This window comes from Dendrobates tinctorius, unplaced genomic scaffold (genome assembly GCF_039654945.1).
Source record: "Dendrobates tinctorius isolate UK_male_01 unplaced genomic scaffold, ASM3965494v1 ptg000187l, whole genome shotgun sequence".
In the NCBI taxonomy this organism is placed as follows: domain Eukaryota; kingdom Metazoa; phylum Chordata; class Amphibia; order Anura; family Dendrobatidae; genus Dendrobates; species Dendrobates tinctorius.
The window spans coordinates 294,533-313,257 of NW_027361854.1; the positions used below are offsets into that span (position 1 = coordinate 294,533).

Below are 18,725 nucleotides of genomic sequence, written 5' to 3' on the forward strand. Positions count from 1 at the left end.
AGAAAGTTTAGACAAGCCAGGTGGGGTTATACCAAACCAATTCACTGTTTTTTTTGGCCACCCCAAGGGTGCACTGAGCATCCTAATTAGGATATGTGATTAAACTTCAATTTCTGCAGAATGCAGAAGTGAATTAGAATACTAAAAGTGTGATTTTTGCAAAGATTATATCCCCTACAAGGCTTTGTGCTTTGGCTGACAGCCTCCCTTTAAAGAGAATCTGTCACCAATGTTTTGCTATGTTGTCTGAGAGTAGAAAGATGTAGGGGCAGAGACCCTGATTCCAGTGAGGTATCCCTTACTAGACTAGTTGGTGCAGTTTTTCACCGTTTCCTATGCTGCAGATCTAGCAGTTCTCTGAATGCTGAGCTCTGTATAACATTGCCCACACCACGGATTGGTAGCATTCTGGTTACATTGTGCATAGGCATAAAAGCTGCCAATCACAATCAATGGGCAGGGATACATAGAGAAAGAGGACTACATGGCAGGAGACAACAAGTTCATTAGTGATAATTTCCTGGTGCTAAAGCATTGATTTTATTAACACAGCCTAGTAAGTGACACATCGCTGGAATCAGGATTTCTGTCCCTACATTATGCTGTTCTTATGTTAAACGGCAAAAACCTGATGATAGATTCCTTTAAGATACAACCATAATTGTTATAGTAGAAATGTACAATTCCTTGAAAAAGTGTTCATATCTAGTGAACTTATCCACATTTTCTTCACATTACACCCACAAACTTAAGTTTATTTTTTTGGTATTTTATGTGATATACCAACAAAAAATAGTAAGTAAAAAGTACTCATACCCAATCAACTTTTAAACTAACTGAAAAGGGGTGTAAAATTAAGACTAGATAGTCTTAAAGTGAGACACATTTATGAAGCAATATGAACAATTATGACAATTCTGGGGCATTTTAACTGTCTAGTCTAAGCTTGCACTTTCTAAGAATTGGACATTATTGATAAATCTCCCCCATTGTCCCTATAATATTTACTATTATTATACTGTATTATTAAGAAATAAAAGTCAGAATAAGAAGGAATTACCACAATCACTGGGAGGCTTGTTATTCTTTATATCAAAGTTCTGCCGTTTTGTGGGGGATAAGTATTTCCAGTTGATGGTGTTATAATAGCAAAGATTCTCATTTTCTGCAATATAAACCTTGCCGGCACTGATATCACGCAGCGAACGAAACCCCAGAGACGTCACATTGCTGTTCTTCATCACAAGAAGTGACACCCCACGTCTGTAACATATCATTGAGAGATCAGGTCTCTTGTCGAAAACACAAGATAAGGAAAACACAATATGGGACAAAGGAGAAGTAATATGGACGTAGATTACCAACATTTTGACAGCAATGTGCACATATATCTCCTTATCTGTACCATAAATCAGTACTGATCGTTTACCGATAAGCCACTGGCAATGGGCAATGATATCTACTACACTGAAAAACAGCAATTCTTCACCGATGTCTAGGAAATGGGATTAGTGATGAATGCGAGTGCTCGCTCCTCGAGTCTTGCCTAGGGTGCTCGGGTATGCCCTGAGTATCGCGGGTGCTCGAGTCACATGATCAAGTCCCCATGGTCACATGTTTCACAGCTGTTAGACAGCCACAAAACAAGGCTGGGATTGCCCATGTTTGTCAGTGGGGACTTGAATATGTCACTTGAGCACCCACACTACTCCGAGCATACTCTAGAACAGGAGTCACAATTTGTGGCTTGGGAGCCACAGGACGCTTGTGGGAGTGTTAAGTGTGGCTCCCACCTGTCTACCCACTTGCTGCGTTGGAACCAGGTATGGCAAATAGATAAGAAGAGCAGGTCACAAGATGGCGACTTGTCTGTGTATCACTTCACAAGGAGAGCAGATCTGGATGTGCATGCCCTTGGTCATGGGGGTGGAGAGAAAATATGGTAAGCTGGAAATAGGATGATCCTGCCAGATATTGAGGGGTGCTTAAAACTGGATACGACAGTGTGGTGGGATTGCTTCATGCGAGAATACTGAATGATGGTAAAGTGGAAACTCCTGGTTTCAAGTATGCTACCTATAAGGCAATGTGGTACAGAGGACAGGTGTGGTTTCTGTGGGGGAAGCTTTGGCTGTCATGATACCAGTAATGGGGGGGCTCTGGGTGTCACTACTCGGAGGGCTCTGGATGTAGCTCTCAACCATCTGTCAGAGCTGAAGGTGGCACTTAGGTTTAAAAATGTTGAGGACCACTGCTCTAGAAAGTCTTCTGCATTTAGTTTCCATATATCGTAGAAGACATGATACTCACATTAGACTTCGACCACCAATGGTAGTGAGGCTGGAAAAGACACTGAAGTCATTCATATGTTTTGGCCATGACTGAATGTTCAGGTACCCTAAAGTGATATCTCTCGTTAGTTTTAGAACAGATATTATTCTCATAGTCCAAGAATATAACATGCTAATTATTCTAAAGATTCAGTAGCCTTCCTTCTACCTGTTATTTCTTGCACGGTCTTGAAGACGTTCAGCTTGTTAGGGTCCAGGGCAGTAATATTCATAAACTCATCCCTAGAATTATACATATAATCAGGAAAAAAACAAAACAATTAAAAAATATACTTTAATAGTTGTTGCGCTTCTGCTAGAGAACAGAGTTCACATTTACATTTTATAATCATCAGTGCTGCTCTGAAAGCCACACAACGATGGAGGCTATGGAAAGTATATCATGGATACTTACAAAACCTTTTGAACCTAACTTGTCTTTTCAAATCAAACTGAATGTCAGATTATAACGTTATTTTAGATTACGAACTACAGCTTTTATGAAAAGTTTATTAAAAAGTTTACATGTGTCTGAAGGCCATAATGATTTATAGAAAACCTATCATCGGGTCAAAAGTGGTAAATCATTGCTCTTATTTCATTCTTGCTGTTCTTCTGAGTAATCCATTTCTTTAACTTCCCAATATAGTTGTTCCAGAGATATGGGACATTTAATTTAGTGCTATTTTTTATGGGCTATACCTTGTGTTGTTGTGCATAGTACCTGATTCTGTATTTGACCTTGCTAGCTCCATCAGGTATGATTTGTTAGAAACTATTAATATTGTTCAGTATGCAAAAGTTAAGTTTGCATTTTTTTTAACGGGCTATAGCTCGAACTCGAGCAATGGTGGCTTTATGGATGAGTGATCTGTAGGAAGATCGATCTTGTGCAAGCCTAGATAGATCCACCAGGGTCTTCTCCATTATCTTGATTGTATCAAGCGATCAGGCTACTGGTCTTCCTTTTCACCTTGTTCCTTTTATTCTTCTGACCATGATGTCCTTCTCCAGTGATTGCTCTCTTCAGATGATGTGTCCAAAGTAGGCAAGTCGTAGCTTGGTGTTTCTTGGGGATTGATCCTTACGTCGAGTGACATGTCTGGCTTAATTTGTTCCAAAATTGATTTGTTTGTTCTTCTTGCCATCCATGGTATTGAACGCTTGCTTAGTCTTCTTCAAATGTTGACTTATCATTAGATTTAATAAAAATAGTAAAAAAACTGGGCGAATTTATCAAAATTCACCACTGGAAGGAACACAAGAATAACGTAAAAGTATCTTTATACAGATACACAGTATCAGTAAATGTCCTGTCAATCAGATGACTCCAGAATTAAAACGTACAATTTTCTATGCGTCTCGTATATGTCTATTTCTTATACAGTGCACAAAGCACAATGTAAATACTAAATATAATTTTTTGTCTTACCCATCTAGTCCAATAGTAAGGAAGTCCAAATTTCCCAAGATCTTGGTGCAATTAATGAATCTATCAATGTTACTAGAATCCACAGTCTGGTATTTACCACCGGTTCCTTCACATGCTGGAAAGAAATAGAGGAAATAGAAAGGTAAACTAGAAGAATTCACTACCAAGTCACAGTCGTGTTAGTGTAATATTCCAGTCCAGTATACCAGAAGAGATTTCTTCCTTTTATTATTTCCATATTATTTGCATTAAATTATTAAAATAAAAAGGATCCAGACATCGTGACATACATTACTAGCTAAGAACTGCTACTATAATCTGGTAAAGGCAACGACAAAGCACAGACGCATTTCATCTCTACATTATCTTCATGTCCCCAATGTGACACCGCAGTTACCTTTTGGACAAAGTCCTGAACATGGCTCGCACATCTTGACTCCATTTTTTGTCACTTCCATCTTGTTGCTGGGGCATGCACGGACACAAGAGTTCTGGTCTATCACAAAATTAACTAAATATAAAAATAAAACAATATAAGTACAGTATCCATATATAACTGTAAAAATAATACTGATATGTCAGCTACAAATGAAAGGAAACCTTCTGTACTTTATTCTTTATTTTTAGCAGTATGAATGGTGGATCTGTCAGGCTAAACATGCTAATAATAATAATAAATAATAATAAATTTGATTTCTATAGCGTCGACATATTCCGCAGCACTTTACATTTCAGAGGGGACTTGTACATACAATAGACATTACAGCATAACAATAATCACATAGATCGTAACAGATACCAAGAGGAATGAGGGCCCTGCTCGCAAGCTTACACTCTATAAGGAAAAAGGTAGACATGAAAGGTGGGTGGTAACAATTGCCCTGATTGTTTGGCCCAGCCATAATGTTAAGTGTGTAACAGTACAGACGCAGAGGGCTAATGGATGCATAAAGCATGTGGGAACATGATACGGGAACCTGGTTATGGTAAAACATGTTGGCATTTATGAGGACTGCAGGTTATGTATGAGGACAGCAGGTCACGTATGAGGACAGTATGTCACGTATGAGGACAGTATGTCACGTATGAGGACATTAGGTCACGTATGAGGACTGCAGGTCATGTATAAGGATTGCAGGTCATGTATGAGGACTGCAGGCCATGTATGAGGACGCAGGTCATGTATGAGGACGCAGGTCATGTATGAGGACTGCAGGCCATGTATGAGGACGCAGGTCATGTATGAGGACAGCAGGTCATGTATGAGGACAGCAGGCCATGTATGAGGACAGCAGGCCATGTATGAGGACAGCAGGTCATGTATGAGGAGAGCAGGTCATGTATGAGGACAGCAGGTCATGTATGAGGACTGCAGGTCATGTATGAGGACAGTAGGTCATGTATGAGGACTGCAGGTCATGTATGAGGAGCTGATGAGAGCTGAGAAGATAGACATGCAGAAGTTAATATTTATTGAGAGGGGTCAGTGTTGCTCAATGAAGCACTGCTGCTCCTTTCGTCTGCAGTGCCCAATATCTCCAAGCCCCCATATGTACAGCTCTGTTGGTGATCCATACCGGCTCTTATCACTGATATTTATTAGGGAGGACTTTCTAATGAATAATTACAGTGGGAAACATTTTTTTTACCCCCGAACCTCCCACTTTTATTAGCAGGACATTCATTTTACCTTTCCCGTGACTATCCATATCAAGTTAATTATCAGGGTCAGACACTATTACTTTCATCTGCCTATACTTACGGGGGCAGTTCTTCACGCATGATCCTCCATACTGAAATTTGGCATCAGGGCCATGTTCCATTTGACCGGTCAGAGAGTTGTAAATCAGCTGAGAACATCGTGAGACACAGGTTCCATTATCATTGAAGTTCCGACACGACTGTGTGGGACAGACGGTTACCGTTATGGCAAATTGCTGAACTTGGAACATAAAAAACGCCAATAGTACGATTCACGGAGAATTACTTACAAAGCACTGCGTGTTTAGGGAACCTGTGCAGCCCCCAGCACACTCATCATGGCAGCATTCAGTGGGGGTCTGTCCATAGCAGCGGCCATTGCACTGCTCGGCGCAGATGTTCTTTGTCACTGCAGGAAAAGAATCTTATATTGTATATTTCATGATCACTTAGTGTATGATATCCTTTCACATATTAAAGTACATGCAACTTCTGTATGGGTTCATTTTTGTGTTTGGAATCACTATAGCCACTAGAAAACTATGTGAACCCCTTAGAAGTACCTGTATTTCTGTACTGAGTACTAATAAGTCTGACTGTTATCTAAGTCTCAATTCTAGAGAAACACAATGTAACTAAACTAATAACATACATACAATTGGGAGTAAATGTTGGTAATTTCAACGGGTTCACTTACTTTTTCTTGCTACTCTGTGTGGGTAAACTAATATAGATGACAGTCCTATGTGACCACTATTGCAATGCTGTCAGGACTGTTCCATATTACTGTACATGTATAATTTCAGGTGACACTACTGTGCACTACGTGGCACTAATTTATATGCACCTCTGTTTGGGCACTTTGTGAAAATGCTGTATAGACCATTTTTCAAGTCTACCAAAGGCACTGCAGTGGCATAATTGCTCTGCCGTCATAGACATATCCATGTTTTCCTAGTGTTTTTGACTTCTAGAGCCCCATTTTTCAATAAATGCATGTTTGCAAACACTATATCAGTCCCCAAAATATTTCTTCTTTCAAGATTTTACAACACAGGGGTTAAAAGAACATGCTAGATTCCTTCCAAATTAATTGAATTTAAAAAAAACAACATTATTATTTATTATATATTATTAGCCTCAGAAGATAAGCCGGAGTGATGATCGTTTGCCACTACGTTCTGATACCAGTAAAGAATTATTTTTTGGATACAGGCAATACACTCTTTTTTTTGGATGATAAAGTATTTAGGAGAATATATCAATAAATCAGACTTCTTTACTATCTGACAGGTACAGTATTAATTCCTATGATGTCAACAAACAAATGGAGCTTTTATTTAGTGATCACGAGAGGCGTTCAAATATATAATGTTACTAGCTGAAGAGCCCGGCGCTGCCCGGGCATAGTAACTAGCTGTGGTTAGTTATAACAAATTATAATTATCCTCCATCCCATAGTCCCGTGCCCATATACCCATCATACATATCCACGATCCCATAGGCCCGTGCCCATATACCCATCATACACATCCTCCATCCCATAGTCCCGTGCCCATATACCCATCACACATCCTCCATCCCATAGGCCCGTGCCCATATACCCATCATACATATCCACCATCCCATAGGCCCGTGCCCATATACCCATCACACATCCTCCATCCCATAGGCCCGTGCCCATATACCCATCATACATATCCACCATCCCATAGTCCCGTGCCCATATACCCATCACACATCCTCCATCCCATAGGCCCGTGCCCATATACCCATCATACATATCCACCATCCCATAGGCCCGTGCCCATATACCAATCATACATATCCTCCATCCCATAGGCCCGTGCCCATATACCCATCACACATCCTCCATCCCATAGGCCCGTGCCCATATACCCATCATACATATCCTCCATCCCATAGTCGATTGCCCATATACCCATCACACATCCTCCATCCCATAGTCCCATGCCCATATACCCATCATACATATCTACCATCCCATAGGCCCGTGCCCATATACTCATCATACATATCCACCATCCCATAGGCCCGTGCCCATATATCCATCATACATATCCACCATCCCATAGGCCCGTGCCCATATACCCATCATACATATCCACCATCCCATAGTCGAGTGCCCATATACCCATCACACATCCTCCATCCCATAGTCCCATGCCCATATACCCATCATACATATTCTCCATCCCATATTATTATGGTGATGGAAGTAAATAAACAGTATATAAATATATTTTTATTAATGTTCTTTTATTTTTTGGGGGAAAAAAATTAGTATTATTGTCACCATCAGATAAGAATTTAAAGGTAAAGACTCACATTTCTGACAGTCGTCTTCTCCTGGCCCCCAACACTTCTCAGTACAAGAAGGATGACAAGGTTTACCTGGAGCAGACAACAAAGGTTCAGTCCCCAAAAGATAATGTAACCTTCACTCTATGTTATGTATCTAAACGATAACCACAGTCTCAGGAGAAAGGGGATATATATATATAGATAGATATAAACCTTATATATATATACACACACTTATCACTCTGTTGATACATGGAGACAGGAAATTTGAAATTCATGTAAGATGCACAGTAAATCGCCGGGGTCCTCGCTAATCATATGTAAGTTGAAGGGTCTTCCTTTAAGTTGCGCCGTAGGTACTCCATGGACCCGACATTTTCTTTTTCAGCACATCCCAAAGATTGAGACCGAGAACTCAGGATACCATTCACCAACAATGGAGATTTAATTTGGTTATGTGATAGAAAAATAATGTGTGCATCATCAAACTAACAGGGTGATTCACATATGTCAGATTTCACCCAAATTTCACTGTGGAGTCTGCGCCTACAGCCATATGAAATCCGTATCCCATGCACAACAAAAAATTTCTATGTGCACAGTGAAAATAAACTTTCTGAAGAAACAGTCACCAGATTCTAATCAACATCGGAGTGGTTACAACATTGCATGTGGCTTCAAATCCATTCCATACATCTGAATGAGCGACTTTGCTCAAACCTCACTTATATTAATGACAACATATGTCATGTGTGATCATATTCTTAGTTCGTAAAATCAAAGATGTGTCTGCCGTCGGCACAAAATACATAAAGGACCGGCAGCCATGTGTAGATTAGTCCAGCCAAGAAAATGAGCATGCTTGATGCCCGTCCTCTAATACCTGGAACATCTGATAGATCTCCTGGCCTGGAGTAATGGACAGGGCCAACTGTTCCTTACCCTGTCCCTAAACTACACAGTCTGCACACCACACAGAGCGCCTCGCTAACCAGCTGGTGTCAGTGACACTTTTTTTTAGGGTTTATTACTATGTTTTAATAATAATAAAAAGAAGTCTCTTGTGCGTCTCGTAAAGTGTTTGTATTAAAGCAGAAATACAACTGGCCTCAAGAAACAGGATAAGGATGGCAGAAGTTTTGCCAAAGGAGGGTTTATCTTGGCACCCACATGGCATGAGCTAATATTTGTTAAATGGGTTTGTAGAGCTGAACTATATGGCACCTAAAACACATTTGTGACTGTCACCGCAGACATATATGCCGAGCTACACATAATGTGCGTAAATGGACAGTGACATCTTATCATGAGCACCGACAAAAATAAAGATACCACACAACAATAAGCAATAAGTGATGGCACAGGGGTAACTACAGAATATGCTGCAGAGAGTGTAGAAGAAATACTTATGTAGGCTCCAGCACTCATAACAATGTACTAAGCCACTGCAAACACTTAAGATTGAGAAACCATTCGAAGCATTCCAGGAAAAATAGTCACTGATAAACTCTAAGACAAATGCTACGGTCTTCACAATATAACGGCAGAAGGCGTACAAAGGTTAAAGGAGTTGTCCGGGAGGGTTAAAGATGAAATCTGTTGATCATATACGTTAATAAGAATTATTTACCTATTCAAACACCCTAAAAAAAGGGTGCCATTACCACGTTGGTCCATGCCAGTCCTGCAGCTTTGATGTCACCTTCCTTGTTCACATGACCACTGCAGCCAATCACTGGCCTCAGCAGTAATGTTTATATGCATGCCAACAGACTCCTCAGTGATTGACTGCAGTGGTCAAGTGAATGATGGATGGGACGTCATAACTACAGGAATAGAAGGGACCACCGGAGTTTTAAGGATCTCAATAGGTAAGCAAAGCTTATTTGATTATTATTTTAACACATTTTAAAAGCCCGTTTTTAAAAATTGTAATACAAGGATAGCTTTTCTGTATCCCCGCAGTTAGGGCTCATTCAGACCTTTGTTTTTTTTTAATATACAAGAAAAACTATCCTAGTTTCATCACGGAATGTGCACCGAGATTCATCAGAATGTCATCCAAGTTGTATCAGAGTTTGATTTATCTGAGTTTTATCAGATTTTCTGATATAAGATAAAAAAAAACATTCTCCGCTTTCTCCAATCTAGCAGTCCAGGATAAACGGACAGCATGGTCTAAGCGCTGTCCGATTTTTTTCCTGACCCATAGACTTACCTTACATTGCTGGGTACGATCCAACATTCAGATCAATATCAGACTTATCTCCACAATTTTGCATGGACCACTCAGTCAGCAAAAAAAATTGGACATGTGAGCAGCCCCATAGGTTTTTTATATAAAAATATAAAAGAAGAACTTGTACGTGAAAAATACTCATCTAATTGAGCCCTTACTGTTATGACTTTCATATTGGACATGTCACCTGTTAAAGTGCTTGTCTGATAAATACAACTCCAGTCCATATGCCTTATTATGGCACATGGACTTCTTAGAGGGGTCATGTCTAGGAACCATGCAGCCTCATGTACTATTTACTCCAATTAACTCTTTACAATTAGATATCGGACATTCCGTATCCTTAGAGTCAGGAGGCCGTCATACGCATCAGTGTGCCAGCCATACCTGCCGATATTGGCAAGCTCGGCTGATGTCACGATAACCTGTATGGGAGCCTTAAGGCTTATGTTTCTGACAATGATTAGCTAACTAGTTTGCAGGCTATTACAGGACAAATTCACTGTAATATCTTTAGGAAGTCGTAAATGACAATGTTAGGCTGTGACAATGGTTACAGTGCTGACACCAGCCATTGTACATGGTCTCTGTACATGGCCTAGTGTCAGTCACTTTCCAATTTCCTATATACTTAGGGTAATCCAATGCTCCAGGTCATTGTGGATGAGGTTCGTGTTTTGAAGTAATGGTATTCTTTGTATGCTCATACTGTGATAATGAGCACCTTTGCCTATGTTTTTGATATATAGGATCTGTCACCAGGTGATAGTGGCCAGTGTTTACTCTTATTTTATACCTGCTTTTCATCGGAGTACGTTTTTGTTTCTTTTAAATCCGCCATACAGGTCTAGTAATATGGGCCCTTTCTATTTAGTAGTCATTTTTATGGTCTTTACCAAAGAAATCTGTGAGCAATGTCCCCTTATAAAGATCATAAAAATTATCACTAAATGAAAAAGGGAGTAGTGGGACTAAAATAAGAGCCAAAATGCGTCACTTTTTCCTGGTGATAGGTCCTCTTTAATGAATAGGTCAACATAGCATAAAAGAACTTTACTGAAAATAAGTGTGAAAACAATGGGATCTAAATATGAGTAAGTCAGTTAAATATTTCTTATCTCTCATTTTCTTCAATCCTACTCACATTTGATCATTAGGTCATAAGAAGTTATAGAGAAGACTTCTTTTTCATGACCAAGCAAAGGCAAAACAGATGCAATGGAGGACCCTGCCACTGTGCATTACATATCTTACTGCCGGGAAATTCTCAGTTGCAGAGACAGTACCTCCAGCAATAAGATCTGACCTCCCTAATCCCCTGCCCAAGTGTTGATGAACTCAAGGCCCACCAATATATGCCCAGTGAATCTCCTCCTACCTACTGGAATCCCCAGTGCCTTTACTGATCAGGCTTGGTGCAGCATAATGGCCACAGCACACCGGGTATACTAGTCAGAAGAGGTGTCAGGAATGATGGCATCTTAGAGGAAGTTCACTGGGCTCTGGTCCGGCAGCCACAGACTACCAACGTGACTGCTGAACCAGGGTTGTGTTAATTTTTGGGCTCAACTCCAAGGTAAATCAACTGCTCTTTTGACCAACAACCCTCGCCACCTCCATACACATGAATGCTCTACTAAATGGAAAGATTGGGGTAGACTAATGACAGACACGTCTAACAGTGGCTTATGTCCTGTAGGAAAAAAGAATCAGATGCTGAGGGTGGAAGTCATGTGACCGCAAGTATACAAGTTTCTGGCACAAGGTCCCGACAACCCCTGTAATGATTGGCACATGTAAGCCACTATATTCAGTGATATCACTTAAAGAGAAAATGCTGGTTTCTCAAGTCAAGAAGCAGCACCATTTCTTGGCACTTAGATGAAGCTTTTAGGTGGTAATTTACATTTCTTGTTGTTATGCCTACATGGATTGTTCATATGCTCTAATATTAATAAAGGTTCATACCCATCACCATTAAAAAAAATTGGTCTGATGTTTTTCCTGATATGTCGGACTTGCCAACGCACCAGGGCAAGTGGGAAGGGTGAGGCTAAGTGCCAGAATTGGCACACCTTATGGATGCTCCTTTTCTGGAGCAGCAGAGCTGATATTTTTAGTCTGGGAGGAGGCCAATATCCATGGCCCTTTCCTAGGCTATAAATATCAGCCCAAAGATCCTACGTCATTTTAATAATCAGTAAAGGATAAGTATACAGCTGTGAGCTGATATTAGTAGCATCCCAGGGAAGCTCCATGGGTATTACCCCCTTTCCATGCTATAAACAGCAGCCCCCAGCTATCCGCTTTCCCTCTGCTGATTAATACATTTTAGGGGGATCCCACACCATGTTTTTCAGATATTTATTTAGTGTTTGACTAAATACATGTTTAGTAAGCCACCCAAGCACTGTACCAATTATATATGTCACCGACATCTTTATATCTATCTACTCTATGTGTGTTTGTGTATTTGTATTGAATTTGTTTGTGTGTTTGTATATATATATACACAGCTCTGTCAAAAATTAAGAGACCACTGCAAAATTTTCAGTTTTTCTGATTTTTCTCTTTATAGGTATATTTTTGAGTAAAATGTAGATTGCTCTTTTATTCTATAAACGACTGACAAACAGCAAACCAGGGGAAGAGTCTTGAGGAGATCATTTGCATATTCCCAGTGCCTTCTGGGATAAGTGAAGAGTCTCTGCGAGCTCAACGATCACTGGGTTTTGGCCGTTGCAGCTGAAAAGAGGAAATCGGAAAACCAGGGGAAGAGTCTTGAGGAGATCATTTGCATATTCCCAGTGCCTTCTGGGATAAGTGAAGAGTCTCCGCGAGCTCAACGATCACTGGGTTTTGGCCGTTGCAGCTGAAAAGAGGAAATCGGAAAAACCGCGCGCCGGGGCTCATCTTTCATCGTTTTTAAGAAATCTCAAGATGGAAGAGGCCAGGAGCCATTTGGTGAGCTGCATTTCTTGCTACATGTTCACAGACTTACCAGTGGAAAAGCCAAACTTCACATGCCACAAATGCAAGCTTGTGTCCCTGTTGGAGGAAAAGTTGCAAAATCTCGAAGAGAGGTTAGCTACGTTGAAGATCATTAAGGAAGGTGAAGAGTTCTTGGACAGAGCAGAATTATCTCTTCATGTTACAGAAAGAGAAGAAATTCGAAGTGCACCTGAAGAAACAGAGGAATGGAGACATGTGACCCAGAGAAGCAGGAGGATCAGGAGGCAGTCAGCACCCATACTGCTCAGGAATCAGTACCAGGCTCTCACGCAGGAAAACGATGAAGAAATACATCAGGATAAGACTTTGCCAACAAACAGCAACCTTGTACGCCTTCAGAGTCCTCCTGGATGGAGAAAGAAAAATGTTGTGAAGAAGAAACGGAGAGTGGTGGTCATGGGGGATTCCCTGTTGAGAGGAACTGAGGCCGCTATCTGCAGACCGGATATAACTTCAAGAGAAATGTGTTGTCTTCCAGGTGCAAAAATTAAAGATGTGTCTGACAGGATATCAGGACTCTTCAGACCTACAGATGACTACCCATTCCTGCTACTACATGTGGGGTCAAATGACACTGCAAGAAACGACCTGGAAACCATCTGCAGAGACTTTGAAGACTTAGGCAAGAAAGTGAAAGAACTGGGAGCGCAGGTGGTCTTCTCTTCCATCCTCCCAGTGGATGGACATGGAACAAGGAGGTGGAATAAGATTCTGCAGGTGAACAACTGGCTACGTCGATGGTGCCGTCAGCAACGATTTGGATTTCTGGATCACGGAGTGAACTACTTATACGATGGACTACTTGCTAGAGATGGGGTGCACCTTAAGAAGACTGGTAAGCATGTATTTGGAAGTCGCCTTGCTACACTTGTAAGGAGAGCTTTAAACTAGAACATCATGGGAAGGGAAGCAAAAGACCAGAAAAAGCCATACACCTGACAAATGCTATTGAGAACTCTGCTATTAGAAGTGGAAAGGAAGAACAAAGACGAAATAATCTAATTAATAAAAATATTGGAGAAAGAGAAACCAATCACAAACTAAAATGTTTCTATACTAATGCACAAAGCATGGGCAACAAACAAGGAGAATTGGAACTACTAACACAGGAAAAGAAATATGATGTCATTGGAATCACTGAAACTTGGTGGGACAATACACATGATTGGAATACAAGACTAGAAGGATACAACTTATTTGCAAGAAACAGACTTGATAAATGAGGAGGGGGTGTCGCATTGTATGTTAGAAACGCGTATATCTGCACAGAGATTGAAGCTTCAGAGACTGGGAGTTCTGTGGAAACTGTTTGGGTAAGAATACAAGAACAGAACAATGGAAAGGACACCATTGTAGGCATTTACTACAGGCCGCCTGTGCAAGCTGAAGCTATGGATGAACTCTTTATGCATCAAATGGCCAAGTTCTCCAAAAAATATGACATAGTTGTCATGGGAGATTTCAACTATCCAGACATTTGTTGGGAATCTCTCTCAGGCAAAACTAACAGGTCAAGGAAATTCTTATCCTCTCTTGCTGACAACTTTATCTTCCAAAAGGTAAGGGAGAAAACAAGGGGAACTGCTACCTTGGATCTAATCCTTATAAACAGGGAGGAAATGGTTGAGGAGGTAAAAGTGGCTGGGACCCTAGGAGGTAGCGACCATGCTATTTTAGAATTTTGGATAACTAGAGGCGGAAGACCTGTGAAGACTCAGACATCAAGGTTAGATTTCTGAAAGGCAGATTTTAAGGGATTCAGAAAGAGAATTGGAGGGATCCAATGGCTGGATATCCTTAAAGACAAAAATGTCCAGGAAGGATGGGAAATCTTGAAAAATGAAATTCTCAAAGCACAGTTGTTAACAATTCCGAAAAGAGGGAAGAATAGGAAGCAGTTAAGGAAACCAGGATGGATGAACACAGAACTTAAGCACATGCTAAAAAGGAAGAAAAAAATGTTTATAAAATGGAAAGAGGGAGGCATATCTAAAGAAGAATATAATGCTGTCTGCAGAACCTGCAGGGCACAAATCAGATTAGCTAAAGCTGAAAATGAATTGAGGCTTGCAAGAGATGTCAAAAGCAATAATAAAGGATTTTGGGGATATGTCAAAAGTAAAAGAAAAGTCAAAGATGCTATAGGATTTTTACAGGATGAAAATGATGAAATGGTAAGACAGGATGTTGAGAAGGCTGAACTTTTAAATTCCTATTTTGCATCTGTTTTCTCTCAGAAAGGAAATGTAACATCAACTGTTATTCACTGTCCTATTAAGGGAATAGAAGAATCCAGGATATCTATAAACAGAAAGATAGTGAGGAAACACTTAGCTAGCCTAAATGAATTCAAGTCTCCAGGTCCAGATGAATTACACCCCAGAGTACTGAAGGAGATAGCAGAAGAAATTTTTGAACCCCTCTCTATAATCTTTGAAAATTCTTGGAGAACAGGAGAAGTGCCAGAAGACTGGAGAAGAGCAAATGTTGTTCCTATCTTCAAAAAGGGGAAGAAGGTGGACCCAGGTAACTATAGGCCGGTGAGTCTGACTTCTATACCAGGAAAGATCTTTGAACAAATTATTAAACAACATGTATGTCAATACCTGGATAGAATGAAGTGATTAAACAGAGTCAGCATGGGTTTGTAACTAATAAGTCATGTCAGACTAACTTAATTTCCTTCTATGACGGTATCACTGATTGGGTAGATCAAGGAAATGCTGTAGATATAGTATATCTTGACTTCAGCAAAGCATTTGACAAAGTCTCTCATACAATCCTTATTGAAAAAATGATTAAGTATGGAATGGACAAGGCAACTGTTAGGTGGATTCATAACTGGCTTAGTGATCGGACCCAAAGAGTGGTCGTAAATGGCTGCACATCCAGTTGGAAGAATGTCTCAAGTGGGGTACCACAGGGCTCTGTCCTGGGCCCTGTATTGTTCAACATCTTTATCAACGATTTAGATGAAGGAATTGAGGGTAAACTGATTAAATTTGCTGATGACACAAAGCTAGGAGGGATAGCTAATACTAGAGAAGAGAGAGAGAGGATTCAAAAAGATTTAAATAAACTGGAGAAGTGGGCAGCAACTAACAGAATGGTTTTTAACAGGGAGAAATGCAAAGTACTACATCTGGGCAATAAAAATGGAAAAAGCATATATAGAATGGGAGGAATAGGGCTAAGTGACAGCACATGTGAAAAAGACTTGGGTATACTAATAGATCACAGACTGAATACGAGTCAACAGTGTGATGCAGCAGCAAAAAAGGCAAATGCAATTCTAGGATGTATTAACAGAAGCATACAGTCTAGATCACGTGAAGTCATTATTTCCCTCTACTCCTCTTTGGTCAGACCTCATCTGGAATATTGTGTCCAGTTTTGGGCACCACATTTTAAAAAAGACATCAACAAACTGGAGCAAGTTCAGAAAAGAGCGACCAGAATGGTGACCGGTCTGCAAACCCTGTCTTATGAGGAAAGGTTGCAGGATTTGGGAATGTTTAGTTTGCAAAAGAGAAGACTGAGAGGAGACTTAATAGCTGTCTACAAATATCTAAAGGGCTGTCACATTGTAGAAGGATCAACTTTATTCTCATTTTCACAAGGAAAGACTAGAAGCAATGGGATGAAACTGAATGGGAGGAGACACAGATTAGATATTAGAAAAAACTTTTTGACAGTTAGAGTGATCAATGAGTGGAACAGGCTGCCACGAGAAGTGGTGAGTTCTCCTTCAATGGAAGTCTTCAAACAGAGGCTGGACAGACATCTGACTGGGATGATTTAGCGAATCCTGCTTTGAGCAGGGGGTTGGACCAGATGGCCCAGGAGGTCCCTTCCAACTCTACGATTCTATGATTGTATGATTCTATGACAACGTCTTCGAATTTGCAAGCAATAAATTTTGCATTTATTTTCAGAAAATGAGAAATGGTCAAAATAACAAAAAAATGCAGTGCCTGCAGACCTCAAATAATGCTAAGAAAACAAGATCATAATCATTTAGAACAATTCTAATGTTTTACCTCAGGAAGAGTTCAGAAATCAATATTTTGTGGAATAACCATGATTTTTTATAGCAGCTTTCATGCGTCTTGGCATGCTTTCCTGCAGTCTTTAACACTGCTTTTGGGTGACCTTATGCCACTCCTGGTACACAAATTTAAGCAGTTCTTCTTTGTTTGATGGCTTGTGACTATCCATCTTCTTATTTACATTCCAGAGGTTTCCAATGGGTTTCAGGTCTGGAGATTGGGCTGTCCATGAAAAGGAATTGATGTGGTGGTCCTTCATTCACACATTGATTGACCTAGCTGTGTGGCATGGCACATTGTCCTGCTGGAAAAAACAGTCCTCAGAGTTGGGGAACATTGCTTGAGCAAAAGGAATCAACTGTTTTTCCAAGATAACCTTGTATGTGGCTTGATTCATACGTCCTTTGCAAAGCCCAATTCCAGCCTTGCTGAACCATCTCCAGATCATCACCGATCCTACACCAAATTTCACAGTGGGTGCAAAACACGGTGGCAAGACGACCAAGCATTGGGCATAGCTGAAAATTAGACTCATCAGAGAAGATTACCTTACTCCAGTCCTCTATGGTCCAATCCTTATGGTCTTAGGCAAACTTCAGCCTGGCTCTCCTTTGCTTCTCATTGATGAAAGGCTTTTTTCTAGCTTTACATGACTTGAGCCCTGCCTCTAGAAGCCTGTTACGAACTGTTCTTGCCATGAACTTCACCCCAGCTGCCATTTGCCATTCCTTTTGTAGGTCACTTGATGTCATCCTGTGGTTGCGGAGTGGCAATCAAATAAGAAGATGGTAATCCCAGTCAATAGAGAGTCGTTATCGACCTATGCAGGTCTGTAGCTTTGTTATCCCTAATGTCTGCTGCTTGATCTTGTTGTAATAGACTGCCATCTTAGAAATTTTATGGATGGAGGCAACATGATGCTTACTGTATCTCTCTGCTAGTAAAGCCAGAATTGAGCCCTTCTTTTCCTCAGTCAAGACTTTTCTTTTGAACTCCTTTGGCATGGTTAAAAGTTATTTTTTCATTCCTATTACTTTTGGGATATTACTGGCACTTGTTTTGCCATCCAGCTTGTCCTATTGCAAAAGGATTGTGAACATCACAGCAGGGTTTTTTTCTACTTTGGTTCAGGTGATCACCTAATCAGAAGCACATTAAGTAGAATGAGGTGTGCTCTGGTTGGAATTCAACTGACACTGGAATGGAATGGCTGTCAGACATGCAGAGAAGCTGATTTTTAAAAAACTGTGAAGAGGTCTCTTAATTTTTGCCAGAGCTGTATATATATATCTGTTCTATCTATTGTATTCTGTCAGTTCACGCTGTGATTTTACTGTATATGGCAGATGAAATGTCAGATTTTAAAGGAGATGGGTGAGTAAAAATCGGATGGCACATGCATGGTCCGTATGCAGTGTGTTTTGTTTTTCTTGTACTCGTTGACTTACAATTGCGAGTCTTGTCTGATATACGAGGACAATCGCAGCATGCTGTGATTTTTTTCTCAGTCCGATCTGAGCTGAGAAAAAAAATTGCAGATAAGCAGAGAATCACAGAACAACATTAGTCAGAGTGCAATCCGATTTTTTATCAGATTGCACTCGTCGGTTCTTCTTGCAAATGAGTATGAGCCCTTA

At 40.4% G+C, this 18,725-nt stretch overlaps 1 protein-coding gene across 1 annotated transcript in view; it reads right to left on the bottom strand.

Moving 5' to 3' along the window:
- Nucleotides 1-18,725, bottom strand: part of ERBB3 (erb-b2 receptor tyrosine kinase 3) — an 87,642-nt gene that overhangs the window by 18,447 nt on the left and 50,470 nt on the right. The window contains exons 5-12 of the mRNA XM_073552188.1: nt 7,813-7,878; nt 5,754-5,872; nt 5,525-5,663; nt 4,160-4,273; nt 3,763-3,877; nt 2,500-2,573; nt 2,311-2,398; nt 1,061-1,263 (exon numbers count right to left, since the gene is read on the bottom strand). Of these exons, the coding sequence (XP_073408289.1) occupies nt 1,061-1,263; nt 2,311-2,398; nt 2,500-2,573; nt 3,763-3,877; nt 4,160-4,273; nt 5,525-5,663; nt 5,754-5,872; nt 7,813-7,878 (918 nt within the window). The remainder of the gene's footprint in view (nt 1-1,060; nt 1,264-2,310; nt 2,399-2,499; nt 2,574-3,762; nt 3,878-4,159; nt 4,274-5,524; nt 5,664-5,753; nt 5,873-7,812; nt 7,879-18,725) is intronic.